General features: G+C 42.1%; 1 protein-coding gene across 1 annotated transcript in view; it reads right to left on the reverse strand.

Annotated features, from left to right (window-relative positions):
* Nucleotides 1-7,643: 7,643 nt before the first annotated feature.
* LOC143365351 (kinesin-like protein KIF13A) overlaps nucleotides 7,644-20,314 on the reverse strand; it is a 145,593-nt gene continuing 132,922 nt past the window's right edge. The window contains exons 22-28 of the mRNA XM_076805447.1: nucleotides 19,556-19,707; nucleotides 18,407-18,740; nucleotides 17,769-18,028; nucleotides 17,430-17,613; nucleotides 16,636-16,833; nucleotides 15,614-15,781; nucleotides 7,644-15,320 (exon numbers count right to left, since the gene is read on the reverse strand). Of these exons, the coding sequence (XP_076661562.1) occupies nucleotides 15,232-15,320; nucleotides 15,614-15,781; nucleotides 16,636-16,833; nucleotides 17,430-17,613; nucleotides 17,769-18,028; nucleotides 18,407-18,740; nucleotides 19,556-19,707 (1,385 nt within the window). The 3' untranslated portion in view covers nucleotides 7,644-15,231. The remainder of the gene's footprint in view (nucleotides 15,321-15,613; nucleotides 15,782-16,635; nucleotides 16,834-17,429; nucleotides 17,614-17,768; nucleotides 18,029-18,406; nucleotides 18,741-19,555; nucleotides 19,708-20,314) is intronic.

The following is a 20,314-nucleotide window of genomic DNA, read 5'->3' on the forward strand; positions in this document are numbered from 1 at the left end:
TTCGCAAAGTTACGCTACTTTAACGCTAAAGGTCGGTCAAATGAGTGTTTCACAATTTTTTATCTTATCAATATTGAAATCATAAAGATGCATTATTAGACTGCGGACTTTACGCATTTATGACAAAAATGAGGTGAAACGTGAAACGGTAGAAAGATAAATGAGATTTAACGGTAGCGACATATTGTCGGTAATTTATTAAAATTATTAAAAGGAGAAACAACTGTTTATTTGGTTCCGGTGGCTTGCGAAAGAAAAAGAACATTTTTATTCTGCATAAAGATCCATAATTCAATGATTATACACATTTTTTTTTGTTCAAATATATGATGCAATAAAGATGGCACAAAATTTAAGTAAATCCAATCCTGTCATTTATAATTCAATATATAAAAGCCACTTTTAGCACTTTAGTACTTTTAGTTTAACTCTTAATACATTTATTGCAACATAGCTGAGGAAAAATTGAATCATTTGTAGTAATACATATAAAAACTATTAAAAAAATAATATTATTCTCCCACGATTTTGCTAAATAAGTAAAAAACTTGGAAACGATTGATAAAGAGAATTCTCGTGCCACAACAGGTTCGTGAATAAAATTGCACCTGCGGACTGTAGCCCGAGTAAATTAGAGAGTGCAGACGACTACATACTATGAACACTTAGCAAGCGCGTAAACTTTCGCAGAAGAATTGCCGTAACAATGGGCAATTGCGGTGTGTTTACTCGGAGCCGTGGTGTCATCGCACCCGAAAACCGGCGTTCCTTGTACGGGCCACCGAGTACAAGCGATCGAATACCGATCGGCAGCGGGTTCTGAATCACCGTTGCTGAACATCGGTCGGATAGTCATCCCCGGTGATTTATGCATCCTGTGGCCGGGCCACGTCGTTGCATCGGTATGGTGACAAAGTGCGAATGGGCCCACGGGAGCCTTTTTCTTCCTCGGGGCGTTCTCCTCTTCCTCTTTCGTCGCGTGCGCGGACAAACGATCCACCTAGCGATTCGAAGGGCGGCTCGAAGGGTACGGGTATATGGTTCACGGATGATTTATAAAGGGAAGCACGAACGTTTCAGTCGGGCTGGCCATGGGGAAGTTCACTGATCCCATGGCGTTCGGAACGGGTCTCCCGTTGGTCGCCCAGAGACACGCTCGACGCGTGTGTACACGCTCTCGTGTCGGCAGAAACATCGAAAGAAATGAAAAAAGGGGAATGGCAGAGAGAGAGAGAGAGAGAGAGAGAGAGAGAGAGAGAGAGAAAGAGAGAAAGAGAGGTCTTACGCCTCGCGTGCACGGCCATGACGTGAAAACAAACGAAGGCATGCGTTACATCCGAGCAATGGTCCCGCAGCTGCTGAATGTCAATGGCTGGGCCTATTCTCGGAATTCTGGCGAAAATCGATGATCCCCGCGCGCCCGGCCGCAATCAACAAAACTTCTTCGATCCCGTGCGTTCACCTTTCGCCCTCGTGCCATCGGATTTTTGCCGCTTGCTACCGGTTCAACTCCGCGAAAACCTCTGCCGTATGATTCGGCGGAAAGTTAGATATCCTACTCCGAAAGAAATAAATCGTACGCATCGTATGGGCAGTGAAACGAGCAAGAAAATGTTCACGACCACGTTCCCAAGAACTTTCAAAACATGGCCATGTGCTGCGTATGTTTTGCGCTGGTCTTCCACATGTCTTGCGCACGTATTGGACGTGTTTTCCGCATGATATGCGCTTGTTTTCCAAATGTTTTGCGCATGTATTGAGCATGTTTTTCGCATGTTTTGCGTTTCGTTCAATAGCGTAAACATGGTCATGTTTGATAGTTCTTGCGAACATGGCCGTGAACATGGCCATGTTTCTGATCATGTCCATTTATAAACCGCGAACAAGGCCATGTTTTGGTAATTCTTGCGAACATGGCCGCGAACATGGCCATGTTTTACTAATTCTTGCGAACTTGGCCGCGAACATGGACATTTTCAAAACCGCGAACATGGTCATGTTTTAATAATTCTTGCGAACATGGCCATTTAAAAAGCACGATTGTGGCCATGTTTTGATAGTTCTTGCGAACATGGTCGAAAAACATGCTCAATACATGCGCAAAACATGCACAAAACATGCCCAATAAGGCACAAAACATGTGGAAAACATGCGAGCAACATGCTGTCACGTCCGGTGGTTCGATCGCTCATGAATAAGACAAATAAAACTTCAAATAAAAATTATGCCACGCGAGGAGAGAAGAATAAATAAGATTAAGATAAGCCTTAAGATTCTAGGAAGTAAGACGGTGTCATGTCCGGTGATTCGACCGCTTAAAAATCAAACGAATAAAACTTGAGACAAAGAATTATTATGAACTATTGTTGAAACCCAATAATGTCACGCAAGGAGAAGGAAATAAATAGGATTAGGATAGGCGTTAAAATTTCTAGAAAATTAGATAGCGAACAAAACAATTCCAATTATCCTCCTGCGAGAGACGCAGCAAAGATCGATGTCACCCCGAAAAATAAACAGAAAGTGTGTCTAGTTGCACCAAGTTCTAAGAAGGCACACTAATCCCATGGTAAGAATGACGCGCATTAGATAAAAGATCAAATCAATATCCTATTGAAACAAAGGACTGTCCATCCTATAAAAGGGAACCAACATAACAAAGATGATTCATTATCAATCAAAAGGTGTAACCATCATCATAGAGTGCTTTTTTCAATAAAGTTCACAAAAGGATTCTGGGACAGTTAGTGAAGGTTTTAACAAAGTTCAGTGAGTGCGATAATTGGAATTGGCGGAACCTGCAACCTGCGACCTGCGACCTGCAGCAACCGCGATTAGCGGTATTTCCGATCTGCGGCAACTGCAATTTGCGGAACCTGCGACTTGTGGACTTGCGGTGTCCACTTAGCGAAGCGAACCCAACAACTCGGTAAATTAACATTATTATTATTGAACGAAATATTTGTAAGCTATCTAGTTTATGCGTTAACTACACATAATCTCTATTTGTCAAATCATGTTTAAAACTTCTGATTCAGCACCTAATTTTGAATAAATCAATAATTTTGTTTGTTTTGGAAAATAAGAATACAAGTTATTTAAACAATCCTCAATTTCCCGAACCGTAGCCGGTGAATGCAGGTAGGTTCAAAACTGCGTCCTATCTCATAAAAATCATAATCCGTCCTACCTGGGACGTAACAATGCCAAATGCATGCACAAAAGAAGAACATGCCCAATACACGTGGAAAACATGCGAAAATCATGCCCAATACATGCGCGAAACATGCGAAAAACATATATGATACATGCGTAAAACATGCGGAAAGCATGCCCTATACATGGGCGGATAATCTACTATAGTAATAATACACTATAAAACATGCGCGGAACGTGCGCGTGACATGCGGAAAACATGCCAATACATGCACAAAACATGAGAAAAGCATGCTAAATTTTATTTTGTTTAAATAAGATGTGCGCTAAAGTATATATAGTAAATTTTAAATTTTATGTCAGTAACAAGATATATTTAAAAGTTGATAATTGTAGGAATAGGAATAGTAATTATACGTATGGGAAAAGGTATAAATAAAATGTATGCAATGTATGTATATTTATGAATATTTTATTGATAAAGATAATTACAGATATACAATATAATGACATCAAATAAAAAAATATAATTTGAACATATAGTCATAACATCACAGACACATCTCGTTAATCACTTGTATTTGATCAGATTTGATCAGACACAAGTCACGATGAGTCGCATCGGACGATTCCCATCTAATAGCACATGTACCCGCCTCATTTTCAAAATCGAGTTTCTCGAAAAGGAAGGTTTAGATAAACAAATAATTAATATTTTTTTCTTAGTTACTTTTTACAAGAAATCAGCTCGTGCCCGCTTGTATGTACATGTTATTCGGCCGCGTCCTGTATAGAATACTCGATTCTTACTAACCAAGTCTGCGTTAGTGATTCATCCTCCCCGAGGACCTCCTGAGGTCCAAACAAAAGACCCCGCAGGATCTTAAATTCGTGCTCGAATCTTTCTAATCAAATTCGAGTCTTCCTAACAATATATCTCGTCCGTTCTCTATTGTCTAGCGGCGCAATTAATTGTGAAACCTCGGCGAACACGTAACTCGACGACAGACTATATTTATTATGTAGTCAACGATTTACGTGCACCAAGGTAAAGCGCAGCGACGATTACGGGGATCCACGGATCGGCGACGGTGTCCGCCGAGGCAAACAACGGCTGAAAGGGTCGTTGAAGTGGCATATTAATCACAGACATCTTGTCCCGGCGATATGTCGGTCTGCCGCGCGAATGAAAAAGATCCTCGAGTGCACTCACGTTCGTGCACTCGAGCGTGGATCTCTCCGCGTGCATCTCACTCTCGATACTTTTTCTCTTTCTTCCTTTCTTTCTTTCTCTCGGCGCTGTTGGTTCTCGTCCACGGGACAAAAAGGACCTTGGAATCCTTGCCTCGGTGTCACCGACATTCCCACAGGAGTCATCCTATTATATTTAAATTGGGCGAGCGTGCCTCACGCCCATATGCGCGACGCACGTGTAAGCAAACACGTGAGCCCCGTGCACACGTAGACGGACACGCACACGCACCGCTCGTTTAGTCCAAGCCCACGTACTCGTCGCGAAACAGATACAGGGTGTGCTGCAAGTTGCCATGCACCATTGTGGCCGGCGATAATTGCGCGTATGGAAATCGGTATTTTTCGCGGCTATTTCTGGAAAACTGGATGCGAAGAAAAATTCGCTTTGGTGGACCCCTTGCAGCCTGCACGTACTGGCTGGACACTCTAAAGGGTGTCCCAAAATGACCTGACATTTTAAATTGCGCGCCATTTTTTTTTTGTGGTGAACATAGAGTACTAATATTTGGCAACTGGCATCAGGAAGATCTAAATCTAAATTTCGGGACAATTTCCATGGAATGTTGATGTACACAATTAGAACAGGGGTTGCGGAACCATAATAGACTTTTATACTTTAGTAATATTGCAACATTGTTTCTGCACTCGGTTGGAAACTCGCGTGCGCATCATTGTCACCAGGTGTACGCCACTTTTTCGTCTCTCTCACACTAGACAAAGAAAGCGTCTTGGTTTTGTCACCGGAAGTCGCAACGCTATTCGCGTTAACGTTTATGTTAATCGACCGTGTACGATCACGTTGCAGAATTTTGTCCACCACGTTTCTTTCTCTACCTCGTTTATTTCGGGAATCGAAGTATTTGCGATCGGTATGCCGAGACCGGAGGATCGAACGATTCGAAAAGCGTATGTCAAACAGCGGCGCGAGCAAAGTCAACAGAAGCTGGATGGTTTCTTAAATAATAGAGTGCATTTTTATTGTTGCAAACGAGCCTACGCTCGGCTGAGATGTCAATATACCGTTCGAAGGTTACCGATTCAGGTTTCACTCTTTATTCGGTTCTCGAGGATCGTTTCGAGAAATTGCAATACTGCTTTCAAACTTGCAACGCGAACGCGATGGACCATTGACAAATTGACCATTTCTAAATTAATGTATTAATCAGCATACTTACCTTATTTTCTTATTTTGATTGATCCTTTTTTAAAATCCATTCTTGCAAACTTCTATGACGTTTTTGTGCCGGAGTTTAGGATAAAGGATGAAACAGCAACATGCACCAGACAGAACATTAAATTATATTTTTATTATATTCATAAAAATTAAAATGTACACACCTTATGTTCAAAGTCATACTCGTATTAGCCTTCTATGCAAGTATCGCAGTATGTATAATATTTAACAATAGAGGTATAGGTACTCTCGAGACGAGACGAGCTTACGAAAACGAATACATGAATTTTTCCCATTCTTCATACGTTATATTTTTTTGTCGTTTTTTTCTTCTTGAATTGGGTGGTGGCTTGGGATGTTGAAGAGGGGCGGGGGAGGGAGGGCATGGGTGGATTGGTTGATACGGTCATTAGCTTATTTCCGATAATTATATTAATATTATTGACTGCTTACAAAATAATACTATTACACGGTAATTCATCTCTCGGTTTACGACACAGTTCCGGCGTACTCCGTCGACGATTCATTGTTTTTTTTTTTGTTTTGTTATCTTGTTTTTATTTTCAGCCTTTAAAGATGGCCTACGAGATCGAGAAAAAGGAAAACGTAAGTGCTCTCCGCGCGATTCCCTACAGAGTTTTTGTTCGCCGCTACAATGGAAACGAAACGAAGATGATTAGCCTCCGTTCAGAAGGTATTACATGGAATATACTCCCTAGCTAATGTTTTTTTTTTTCGTTTATTATTATTATACTGACAGTATATTTTTTTTCGTCGTTTTTCTTTCCTCTTAATTATTCCTGGTCGCTAAACACGCCTGTGTGCCAATGGTGCGTTCGCTCGCGATCGGATGCGCGTCTATACGTGTAATGCAAATTCGTTCGGTTGAGAAAGTGGCTGAAAAGGTGTCGCCGTATTATCGTGTCAACGGAAACAATCGAAAATCACAAACGTTCGAAGCTGCGTGACGATGAAACTGGCTCCCTTCCGTGTAGAAAAGAAAACGAGTATGCAGTCCGTTGAATCAGTGGAAAATCTGTTCGATTGCAACGCGAGTCCCTAACGAGCGATAAATCAGATGTGCAATAAGAGCGAAAGGTCTGTTGCTTTCATGGAAACCACTCGAATTATCCTTTACAGAAGACGTTATTGTTATAAAATTCATCGAAACGAACATTTCCATAGAACCGAACGTAGAGGCAGTATTCTTCTTGCACGAACGCGAACGTTTGCTGGGATGAGTTTGCTTTAATTATATAATCTTCGATCTGCCTCGAGACACGAATCTAATCATGAATGAATCAGCTACAGAATATTTTACACGACTTCAGGATAATAGGAAATCTTGATCACGTAAATCGGAGAGTCGAGTGTTCAAGAAAAGATCAACAATTTGATTTTAGTCAATGCTTAAAATACAATAAGAATGTTGTATCAAGAACTCACCGAGAGGACTACGTTCGATCGTTATCACCGACGGATAAACAAAGAGAACAGACAATTTTTATTGGTCTAAATAAATTGTTTGTTTGATCACCGTTTCGCAGAACGCAACAAACCTTCCGCGCGACCCTAATGCGAACGCGTTCCTTCTTCGCCGCGATCGTTCCCACCTTCGATCCATCGATCTTCAATGGGAGGAAGGGAAAACGATCGCGTTCGATCGAAAAAGGTGTTCTCTATAGCACCAGCGCGTTGGAAACGTGCGACGCTAATCTGACCGCTAGCCAATCATTGTCTACGTTCTCTAGAGGAAATTTGAACCTCCGCCGAGGCGACGCTCGCCGTTTAATCGTTCCACTATGCGTAACACGAAATAAAAGTCGCCTAAGCGCCTCTGTTCTATCTTATCCTTATTTTACACACCCCCCGGATCGATGGCTTCGATCGCGATCGCCGATCCGACGGAATTCGGTCGCGGACGCTTCACGAGTATTCACAACGCACGGATCTTCCCGCGACAAATCTCCATCGGATTCGGAACGTACACTGCAAGCTTTGAATTTACACCGGGGCAAGAAGTTCTGAATTTTCAGTTTTTCTTTTTTCAATTGATTCGATCACCTTCGAATATGCGAGAAACTACACGGTTCTTTATAGCGACCACGCTCGAAGCCATTTATCGTCGCTATACCTGGCACGGTGCAAGTCCGGTCCCGTCGTGCCTCACGATATTCTGTATCTACTTTCGATAATATTGATCAACTTAGTAGCACTTCGATTTATTTAGATTTCGTATCATTGATCAATGTTGGTAACGAATGAGCCGGGAGCTTTAATATTTCAAACTTTGTGCATACATTGAAGAAAATATATGAAATGAGGAATCACTCGATTGCCATCATGAGGGTGAAATAATATTTAACAATATCCAACAATGATTACGAATATTTTAGTGCATGTTATAATCCTCGTAGAATTATATTGACTCATTTCATACTGAGAAAATATCTTTTATAATAGGCTGTAAATCAAAGCTACGTCTCTCCTATTGAATGACACTTCGGCGGTTTTTCCGAATGAATTTCTCCTCGACGTTAATTTAGCGACATTCCACGACATCGTTACCGTAATCGATGAGGCAAAACGCCCTGGAATCGCGTAGCAAATCGTTCATCCGCCGCGCGCGTCCGTCAAGGGGCGAGTTCTCCGTGGAATGTAAAAGAGGAAACGGTATCCGGTTCAGATGATCGCGATCAAAGTGAAAACATCGAATTCGATCACGCGATCTTGCTGTCTGGTATTATGTGCAGCGACGAAACACGCCGCGGTGCATCCCGCGGATCGTCCTTGCACCGTCCCATAGTCTTACATAAGACATCGTCCGAATAGACCTCAGTTGAATGGGAACTGACTCTAAACACGCTTTTCTGCCTTTAATCACGCAATGCAAAAATAGGCTTTCCTATTTCCGGTCACCTAGTACCGGAGCGAGTGACACAGCGATCTACGGATCTACAGAGAATTCCCAAAGTCCTTATAATCTAGTTATCAATCGTTCTCTTACTAATTTCTCCTCTGCTCATCCGAACAGGTGTTTTCTACGTCGTTACAGCGTTCGGGTCCCCGATCGTTCGGAACGATCGTCTTCCGGTATCTCGTTCGACCGCCAGCGATCATTCCGATATCAAATACAACCGGCAACTCATGCTAAATCCTGCTAATGATCGATCAAACGCGTTCGTACGGTAAATCATCCCAGCGAAAAATCATTGAAACTTTAGTAACCTCTGCGAGTTCGTTAGAGTATGAGAACGATGAGTGTGGAACACAGCTGTTTGGAACGTTGAAGTGTACTAAGTACCGGTACTCAAGCATTTCGTTACGATTTAGTCCTCTGGTACATACTCGTTTCAGTGTATTTATGTGTCGAGTACCAGTATTCAAGTACTCTGATGCACTGAGTACCGGTATTTCAGAGTATTCGTGCATCGAGTACTGATTTGTAGTGCTACAACATTTTAAGTACCGGTATTCAAGTGTATTAGTGTAGACAGTATCACTACTGCAGTGCTTTTATTCATCGAATACCGGTATTTAAGGTTCACAACATTCCGAGTACCGGTACTCAAATACGCTAATGGATCGAATAAGGTTACTTCAGTATGATTCTGCATCGAGTACTGCCATTTAGTGCTGAAACATTTTGAGTACCGGTATTCAAGTGTATTAGGGTAGCCAGTATCACTACTGCAGTGCTTTTATTAATCGAATACCGGTATTTAAGGTTCACAACATTCCGAGTACCGGTACTCAAATACGCTAATGGATCGAATAAGGTTACTTCAGTATGATTCTGCATCGAGTACTGCCATTTAGTGCTGAAACATTTCGAGTACCGGTATTCAAGTGTATTAGGGTAGCCAGTATCACTACTGCAGTGCTTTTATTAATCGAATACCGGTATTTAAGGTTCACAACATTCCGAGTACCGGTACTCAAATACTCTAATGCATCGAATAAGGTTACTCCAATATGATCCTGCATCGAGTACAGCCATTTAGTGCTACAACATTTTGAGTACCGGTATTTAGATGCGCTATTGTACCGAGTACAAGTTTCGAGTTTTCTGTAGCAAACGCCAGTACTTCGAAGTACTCGTGCGACAACGTATGTATTATTCAGTGTCCGTATATTGAGTACCGGTACTTAAATCGATAAATCAATTGTAACGCGAGAAAAATGCCACCGTCGCACTCGCGCCAACTCAACGCCAGAGAATATCACTGAAATCGAATTCGAATGAAAACAATAAATAATAATTTTCATACGTAGCAAACAAGTGTCGGTAAAAGGTGGGAACACGTCGTTCCTCGGACCGGGGACCCTAGTTAAGGTACAATGAACGAAAGCCGCAACGTCGACAAAATGCTCGTTTGGTCGGACCAACAGACAGACTCGTAACTCTTTTGTTTTCTTGGGAAATGTACAATGTCGGTCTCGGTGAATCGTTCAACACGATTAACAGTAAACGGGGAGTAGGGATGATTCGGTGATGGGTCCAGAGGTAGGGGGCTCGAAGTCGTGAAGCTTTTCTGGGTGCACGTCGTGCTACGTTTGTTTTTGTTTCTTCTTCTTCTTCTTCAGCATCTTACATACTGTGTCGATAAACGTCTAAAGTACCAGCGTGTGGGTATGTGTGTGTAAGTGTGTTCTTTTGATGGTTCCTCCGCGCGCATATACGTTCCTTGTCTCTCCTCTTTCTTTTTGTTAACACGCTCGCTATATCCTCGTATCTTTTCCCTACTTTTCTCGACGTTTTTTTTTTTTGGTTTCTTTACATTACATTAAAATATAACACCGATCTCGGACTTGCTTACGTTATACATATACATATATACGTGAGTTTTCATTTGTTTTTATTCGTTTTTTTTTTTCGTTAAATGTTCTTTAAATGTATTCAGCGATGATCGTTTCGAACAGTCTCTCACCGTCAAGCGTTTTCAGAAGAGTTCCGAATTCAATATTACGTTACTCGCGTTAATTGACGACACTGGGGAATGCAGGCTCTGCGGATAGCGGTCAAGAGTCTCGAGGAATGTGGTGAGCCAGAGCATGATCAAATATCAAGCTGCTGTTATTTATTTACTTAGTTGTATACCAAACATACGAACGTTCTTTCATCATAATTTATCGTAATGGACGCGGCAAGATTCGAGTACAGTTTGATTTTTACGTTCGATCGAGAGGCGATAGTTTAATTTATTTACTTTATTAGAAGTGACGAGTATTAAAAAATATCGACTCGATTGTAAAAATAAACACCCAACGGGTTTAGCGGTAGACTTATATTTTATTTTAGAAACGCCACTGCGTTTGATTCGAGTGGAAAAATAGCCTTTTCGTAGGTCGCAGCTCAATATTTGACACGCAATGTTTATTGTTATACCGTTTCGAAAATATTCTCGTAGATCGATTCTTAATTTACTGGAATGTGTGTTTGGTTAAATATGGCGGACTGACAGTGAATCCTCAGTCATCTTTTGGTCGCTATCCATTGACGCTTTAAATGCATAATGGAGGGATGCTTCTGAAGTTATTTGATGGTGAATCGTGGGCAACGAGTTGTCATTAAACGGTGCAGTGAATCAGGATAATCATCTTGATATTGTCAGACAACAATGAAAAGAAATTCGATCAATTTTATATAAGTCAATTTTTCATACAGATCGAAAATTCTACGAGAAAAATTAAAATTATTCAAGTAAAATCGTACGAGAATTTAAAAGACTAAAATCGAGTAACGTTAATTAAAAAGTAGTATCAAATTAAGAACCGTAACAGTACGCACTCTTCTTACATATTTCATTAAATCAGGGAGGACACAAGCTCCATAAAAAAAAAACTAATTAACAAGAACGAGTCACTTTAACCGGAGCAAAATCGTTGCATTGATCCGATCATCGTTGTCCCGATTCACTGCACATGGTTTCGCAAAAACGAGTCGCACTTAAATCATTACGCACGTTCTTACAGTCTCTCATAATTCAAGATAATTCTGGTCTCATTCATCGCAGCATGATCGAGGGGCTCGTGACAGAGTGCTCGAAAAACTAGTACCTCGTATCTGAACTCACTTCATTTAATATCACTTGTAAACCGTTCCCTTAAGAAATGCTTGTAGCATGAAACAAATACTTAATTATTTAATTATCGACATTAAAATAAAATTATTCGAATAATTTTCAAATCTATCAATATGCATGGATTTCGTGGCACTTGTCTTCTCAAACATTGTAAAACTTGAAATATAAAATTTTGAAGCCTAACAATGCCTATTCAATGTCTATTCATTTCCTTGCGGTACTGGTAGTCCTTAATGGCCAGTTACACTGAAAAAGAAAAAAAAATAAAAAAAAAAAGATAAAAGAATAGTTAATTTAGGTTCACTTTTGTCACGATCAGCTCGATGATTTGTTCAGGAGACACCGTTTTGAAATGGGTGGATGGCAGCTGCGCTTTATCGGCAATGCAAAGGGGGTAGAAAACGAGGGTAGCCAGCGTAAGGACAGCAAACGATTAGTCTCACAGCCTCGGTTAGGAGAATCGATTAGATTACAAGAGCGCCCCCGGTAACACTTGTTCATACACTGGAATAAAAATGGACCCGTGCGACCTCGTGTCGATTTGACCGTTTCCTCGCTACCATTCTTTTCGGAACTTAGACCGTCTCCGGCTGCAGCAGTTTCACATATATACTCGATAATGTCAAACTCGGAAGTCTTCCAGAGACATTCGTAAAACCGATTGGTCGAAAATATTATTCTAGAATCCGTTAGGGTACAAAGTATAGTTGCGAACGATTATCAGTAGATAATTGTAACGATAAAAATGGACATTGTCTTATCGTGGGATGGAATAGGCTGTGTAAGCTCCGTCAGTGCTAGATGCTCTCATCCGTAGTTCCGAGGATAATCGAATCGAAAAATCAACCAGGAAAACAATTAACGGTAACAACGAACCCGAGAAAATCAGACATTCCCCCCCAAAAAAAGAAAAGAAACACAATTACTGATTTCGTAAATTTCTCGACGAACTCTCGCGCGGATCGGAACATTTCGTAAATCAGTCGCAGGTGTTCGAGAAGAACGCGAACGGGGGCTCCCGTTCGATAGAAACAAAGAAACAAAAAAAAAAAAAAACAAACAAACAGGTCACATAACGTGTCTGAAACGAAAATTTTTATTAATCTGCCGGGCAGGCATGTAGCATCACCGTGACATTGTGAGTCTTAATTTCTTTCGTCGTTAATTAAACCTTGATTACCAAAAAATGGACAGAAGACTTACGGTCGCGACGTTTTCCCATCGACGATCGCGTCTCGGTTCTCCCTGCAAGATTCGTAATCGCAAGACACGCGCGAGGCGGGATCCACGGTCGCCATAGTCGCAGATTATGGTCGACGGATCGTGCGGGGAAAACCTCGCGGCGCAGGTGAGTTCTCGTTTACTTTATATTCAATAAATATTACGTACACGTGTAATGCGTTCGTAATTGTTAGCGACTCTTCTTTTTTTTTTTTCTTTAGTATTGTTCTAATTGGACAGAAGTTGTTGTGTGTGTGGTTCACCGTTTCGGGCGAAAAACGTTCTCTAACGATCACAAAGAATCCTGTAATCGTCGAATCGCTTTTCCCCGTCGCTCGTTTTCCGCTCTTGTCTCCGAAGCTCGCGGAAAAAACGCCTGATCGGCTTCCCGGTCATCTTCGATCTCTCGCCTTGGGACTTGATGACTTTTTCAGGGTGAGGGGATGGGAGGGGGATGATTTTTACACCCCGGGCTCGCAGTAACCCGGGGCACGCACGTAGATCGAGTCACCCGCGCTGAGCAAATCGCGTCGAAATGTATCAAATATATATTGTATATATATATATATATATATATATATATATATATATATGATTTATCCGTGTACGTGTCTGTGTGGTAGCGTGTTCTCTTCGTGTACACGTGATCAGAGACGGCGGCTTCCGAAAACAGCCTGCGAAAACCGCCGCGAAAGAACGGAACGCGAACAACGAACGAAGCTTGTTCTTTTTCCGACTGTCCGCCGACTGAAACGAGGAAACGAGAAACAAAGTAGGGCGAAAGCAAGGAAGAAGAACTTACGAACCTAGTATTGCAACTTCTATACACCACACGCGCGTTGCACCCCGCGGGGAAAAGAACGTGATCGCCGCGAGTCGCCTAACTAACGGCCTGTCTCGCGTGTTTTATACATATTGTATCGTATGTATTATAAATTAATTTACGTTCGCGCGATAACACAACGATAGCTAGATAGATAGCTAGATTGAGAGAGAGAGAGAGAGAGAGAGAGAGAGAGAGAGAGAGAGAGAGAGAGAGAGAGAGAGAGAGAGAGAGAGAAAGAGACAGAGATAAAGAGAAAGGATGTATGTTACAATAAAAAGGAACTTAACAGATTTCGCTAAAAAAATACAATATATGAAACAATTGTATACATATAAAATCTTTAAATAATCTACACGACGCGGTAAATCGTACTCGAAGGGTTTCCTCGGGTCTGCTCGCGGTTTCCGGTAGCACGTCTCCACGATACGAATTACCCGGGTAATTCGGGAGAGTGTGTTCTTTATTTTATGTTTGTATGAATTGAGAGTATGCCTGTATCGAAGCTCGTGTGCATGTGTGTATTCGTGTTTTTTGTGTTTTTGCGTGTAATACCGCTCGGCCGACGATCCTACGCGAATGTCAATGGCCGACTCGGTTGGTTTATCATTTTTGGATTCAGTGGGCGCGATCGGATGCTTTTACCGCTGTCGGAATAATCATTGAACCGCCGGACATCGTCCTTGACGCGACGCGAGGGTCAAGGGGGCGGGGTGTTGATTGCGGGAATCGTAGTTAAATCGACTTCCGTCTTCGTCTTTTGTTTCTTCTTCGTCTTTTCCCCTTCTAGACAATGTACAATTCATTGGATCGAGCGAACTAAAGAGAGAATAAAGAAAGAACCGCCGACGCTCTCCTCGTCCTACGCAAACGTTTCAAATGGCTGATTCGAATCCCAGTCGTTTAAAAGTAAAAGATTGTGGAATGCTTGAACAGAATCCGCTCGAAAGCATCGCGTCAGCTCGTCGGCGAAGAAAAGAAAACTTGGGAGAACTGACGCCCAGCTTTTCATCTTTTTTGTGTATCGACGATTTGTTTGTTCTCTTTCGTTCTACTTTTTCTTTTTCATCATCATCTTCATCACCATCATCATCATCATCATCATCATCATATCATCATATCATCATCATCCTCTTCTTCTTCTTCTTTTTTGTGATTTTTTTGTATCGTTTGTTTTCGTCTTTCTTTCCTCTATTCTACTGAAATGCGAAGTAGACATACTAATGCTTTTTTTCGTTTCAGCATGATCTTCCCCGGCCAACGCGGCTGCTGTTTTTCCTCTCGCGATGCTTCGGCCGTGTCTCCCATGCCTTTTTGTGTGATACACATTAAATGACCTAATATCTCAAGTAATAGTTAGAAGTTATTAGTAATCCATTAGCTGCCCTAACGTCTAAGGGACTGAAACACTGCTGCTACACATATTCATAGGCATGTAGCAATTTTTTTTTTCTTTAGGATTATTTTAGTGGCTTATAGTAGAACGAAGTTACGGTGAAGCGGGTGTGATCCGGTTTTTACTTGCCCCGTGGTGAGGATCGTGTGCCTGTTGTTGAGAGACCTTCGCCCCGGCTCCGAGTTCGGTGCAAGGAATGTAAACCCTCGCCTGGAACGTTGAAACAACGTTGGATATTATTTTCCTCCACTTTACGCATTACCTAATTATTTCATACTTCCTCAAAGTATTGTTTTCATTTAGAACGTGTAAGTAAATAAATAAATATGTTAGTGAAGCATAATATTGTCATTATTAAAGATCAAAGACTGTACTTTTTTCTTGGGAAGTGTATGCTGAATTACTTGGATTCTTTTTTTTCAATCAAAAAGGTTTGCCCTACTGTAGAAATATTTTTCCTTCATTGGAAAAATTATTTTCTTTTCTTAAAATATTATTCTCACCTCTGCTAACGCTTCTGCGCATCGGTGCAGACTGAGGAAGGGTGAAAGTGTAGTTCCTAAGTGCTCTGCCTCGTTTGTCTCGAATTAGTTTGTCCACTTTGACAAAAATACCGCACTTCGGTCGACATGAGAAGTACCTATGGCCGTTCACAGCACCATCGTTTTTACCTGTAACATGGACAACACGTTTTCACTTAACTCATGAATCGCCTGTGCCAGAAAACGGCCATGTTTAGGAAAATAGTAGAGGTGTGCGAGAACGCGAAAATGTCCGGTCGGGACTGGTCGAGAATTCTATTCGGGACGGGTCCTCGATAATTTCGGGATTCTCGGGACTCGTCTTGACCCGATGCTTTCCCGACCATTGGGAAGAGAGGAAATGAGAGAGCTCACGCCTAAGTCTAATTTTTAGCCTGGACCAGAACCTGTATTATCTTCTTAGACTGGACCAGAAACTGCATTATCTTTTTAGCCTGGACCAGAACCTGCATCATTATCAGCGGATTCCAAATAATGCCAGAGTGGATACTACTTCTATGTTAAAAGAGGCTCTTCTATGTAGGCTCTGATTCAGCCTAAAAGATAATGCAGGTTCTAATACAGGCTAAAAAGATGATGCAGGTTCTAATACAGGCTAAAAAGATGATGCAGGTTCTGTTCTAGGCTAAAAAGATGATTCAGAAAAGTGGGGACACCAAAACCCCGAGCGTGAGCACTCTCATTTCCTCTCTGGTTTTAGATTGAGGGAGACAGTGTAGGACACCTGTCGTGTCCAGAAACCCATTTTAAATATTAATATAACCCAGTATGCGAGATTCAATAAAAATGCAATTCAAAACTCTCAAACAATCCAAACTTTTCCTACTGATTCTAAATAAAAGTAACAAACAAATCTCAAGGTTTGCAGTGGAGCATATTAATGCAAGTTACAACTAATGTAGCCCATTGTAGTCTTCATAAGCACTCGACCAGACAAAAGGGGGACTTAGAAACGAACGTACACGTTGGCGGTATATTCTTACCAGTCGGGGCGTCCAATTCGACGCCTATCCACGACCCAGAAGCAAACTCTGTCGGGCCCACGTAGGCTATGACACCGGAATAGCTGTGTGGACGAACCAATACCGATTCACCAACCACCACCCAATCTGGTAGCGGTGTTTCGACTCGGCTTAAATCGTGCCTCGAACCGAAAGCTGAACTTTTGTCGCTCACGTCGTCTGTTGATAGAAAGTATGACAGTTAGAATCTAAACTGTAGGCAAGAGCGATATAAAGCAACAAAAACGGAAAACGGTAAGACAGTGGAACGGTTCAATTGCAGACAACGGTTCAGACTACGGGTGGGAGAAAATTGAAGGGGTGGTTCTCCAAGACAATATAAAACGAAAATGAAGAACAAAAAAATTGCGATTTCGGCTTCATTTATTAATTATTATCAATTTAAGATCCGCCTCAAATGCGGCAACCCGATCAACAGACGTGTATGTTGCTTACATCATAAAGGCGCGCGACTATCAAAAGGAGTCCTCGCTCGCTCCCAATGGTTGGGCTTTGACGTCACACACTTTAGCCAATAATTCGGCTAGAACCGAAAATGCGTGTGGAATGGCCCAATCGGACGGTTTACTTTATGTGACTGTCGTGCGCCTCTGTGACGTACGCAACGTACACCTCTGTTGGTCGGGTTGCCGCATTTTCGGCGGATTTTAAATTGAGAATAAGTTCATTTTCGTTTTATATTGCCTTGGAGAACCACCCCTTAAATTTTTTCCCACCTGTAGTCGAACACCCTGCATAGAAGGAAGATGGCGTACCGTCGATTCGTTCGGAGGAGCTATTGTCCCCGTTTTCGTAGGGCATGTTGGGTTGCATCGATTGTTCCAGTCGCGCTGCAGCTTTGCTCTCCGAGAGCTGTGGACGGACCATGGGGAATGAAGCCCTGTGCTGAGAACTGGTAGGCCTTCCTGTAGTCGCAGACGCTTTTCTTCGACGCACCACCTACGCGTTACCGAACCACAATAATTATTAATCTCCATCGCGATCAACTAGAGCTTGTTTCGATAAAAACTTTATTCAAGAACTACACAATCGATCCGGTAATCAAAGCAGTCTAGCCCAATTTGAATTCATATGATAATTAATAATCACATTACCTTGCCCGGTGGTAATTTTGTATGGACAACCGAGCTGCCCTCGAAAGGACTGTCCTCTCCAGAATTCGAAGTCTGACTAATTTCCATGTCGCTTTTCCTTCGATTGCTCAGAGCCTGGTTGGTCGTATCTTTCTTCTGAATGTTATTCGAGTGCGCTATGCTGTTGTTCATATCACTATCGCTCTTCGTCGAGGAGACTGGACTGTCTATGTCCGGGTCTACGTAAGCACCAGTTTCCTCTAAATTCTTTCTGGTACGTTCTGGATCGCAATAAGAACAACATGAACCAACCAATAATACCAATAAATCTTCTAAAACTTAATCATTAAATCGTCGATTCTGTTGAAAATTCATTTTATCCCTCAGGTAAATTGAATTTTCTTAAACGTCAGAAAAATGATTTGTAGGCTTTAAAGCGATATAGGACAGGCAGTATAAACCGCAAAATTTATTAGATAAATTATTTGTATAAGACAAAGTGGAAACACCACCCCAATAGCAAATCCAATAACAATTCAATGCACCTCAAGAAGAGATACTGAAATGTCCATCTAAAAATTCCAGAAGCAAGGATTTGTCAAAGGCGTGCCATTTCCCGAGGGTTAAAATTAATTTTCGCTAACTATATCGCAACTAACCCTCGTTACAATTGTTGCCCATCACGTTCAGGTTGTCCAGCGCCGCAGACACCTCGCCCAAGTACTCCTCAGGCGTTTCCTCGACCAAAGAGCTGTCCATACGCTCCGGCTTCTTCGCGTCCAGCAGATTCCGATACTCGAGGTCCGGGGTCTCGTCCACGCTGATCGACTTCACCGACAACGAGTCCTCGGACGTTAGATTGGTCGTAGACACGGCTTGCGAACCGTAACCACTGCTGCTCATGCTTGGCGTGTTGATCTTCGTCGATTGAAGTTCGACGAGAGAATCCAGTGTGCGTGAAGAAGTTAGTGGTTTTACTGGTTTCGCCGTTGCCTGAACGTAATCGTGTGTGATATGCTTTTCAGTATTGTCTGACCAACGAGCCGCGCTCCGCTTATCGAACATGGCGCTTTTACAGTGACTACGTGCACAAGGACGCCTGAGCGGCTGATTAAATTGCACTAATCGCTTCTGTGAGCCCTCTTAACATCAGACGCGTCCAAGTAATGCGAAGAGCTCAAACAACCAGCGTTCAAGACCAGGCGGTGTTTCAAAAACAATAAAAGTGTGATAGCATTGTGTTAGCCCTTAAGTGAACTTGTGAATGTTCAAAAAGCAATTGCACGCTGAACGCATGTGAGCAGCAGTGAATTGTAGCGACTCCGCCCACAGACTCCTCCCCACGCAGTGTTACCCTTGGCTCAACATTCGGCTTGGACGTGTCTGTTTGAAGCCGTCTCCTCACTCGCTTGACTTTGCCACACAATTTCAAATGTTACTAGGGGATGCCGTAGCTACAAAACTACATGGCAAGAGTCGAAGTTATGTGGACACGTCTTTAGAGACTCGACAGAAGAAATTGGTAGAAAATCACTCTAACGAGGAAGTACCCAAGTGGATCTCCGAAACAAAATTTTTAAGAGTATGTTTCCCAATATTTAAAGCTGTGGTAGATGATTCGATCTTCTCAGAAAAATACGTATAATAGTTTGAAGAATTCTCGTCCGCGAGGGACTGGACTTTGACTGTTTTGAGTATGTGTTGAAACGAATTTTGGCAGTTAAAGGCGGGGATTCTCGGGTACCTCGTTCGCGAGTGATCGCGTTCGGTGTTCGCAGTGGTAGTTAAGGCCGAAGAACGTGTACTACCTGGTAGGAATCGTACTCGGAGTAATCAGCATCGCTCTTCTCCTCTTCTTCGTCATGGATAGGCGAAGGCAGCTGGTTCCCGACGTTCGACGTCTCCTCGTGCAGTGTGGTCATCCGCAGACCCAGCTTACTACCCACCATGTTCGGAGATGCTAAAATAAACACCGTTCAATTAGCGAGACGCTCGGCCATTGCAAACGGAAGTCCACAAGTGTGATTGCGTTCGAATATCAGGGCCGATCTGGCCACATTTTCGGACAACTCTTGTTCCGTCTCTCTTTTTTTTTTTTAATATTGGTTTTATCTTTTTATCAATACTTTACGACAATATTTTCCTCGTTTCTAAGTTCACGATCGTTGCTTCTCTGCGTGGGTTTTTTCGACATACATTCTACGTAACCGGGTCGATGAGAACACTAAAGGTGCCAGGTCGGTTCTGATACAGATTTGTGATTACAAAATATCGAACAAAGGACCCATGCTGTTCCTAAAAATAACAAAAAAAAAAAAAAACGGAGAAGAATATATATATTCCACGTATCCGACTGTCTTTCCCCCATCGAAATGGATTGGCCAACCGGCACGGAGCTGATTTCATAGAGAAAAACCAATGGAACGGTTAGGACAAAATCGTTTACTTCGGAGCTTAGCTTCTGAGACATCTGACTGGGACATTAGTACAATGAAGTTCTGGTGACAACCATCACACAAGTCACAAATTCATTCTACTGTGTGCCATAATTTTTTTGACAATTTTCT

The sequence above is a fragment of the Halictus rubicundus genome, chromosome 2 (assembly GCF_050948215.1).
Source record: "Halictus rubicundus isolate RS-2024b chromosome 2, iyHalRubi1_principal, whole genome shotgun sequence".
NCBI lineage: Eukaryota > Metazoa > Arthropoda > Insecta > Hymenoptera > Halictidae > Halictus > Halictus rubicundus.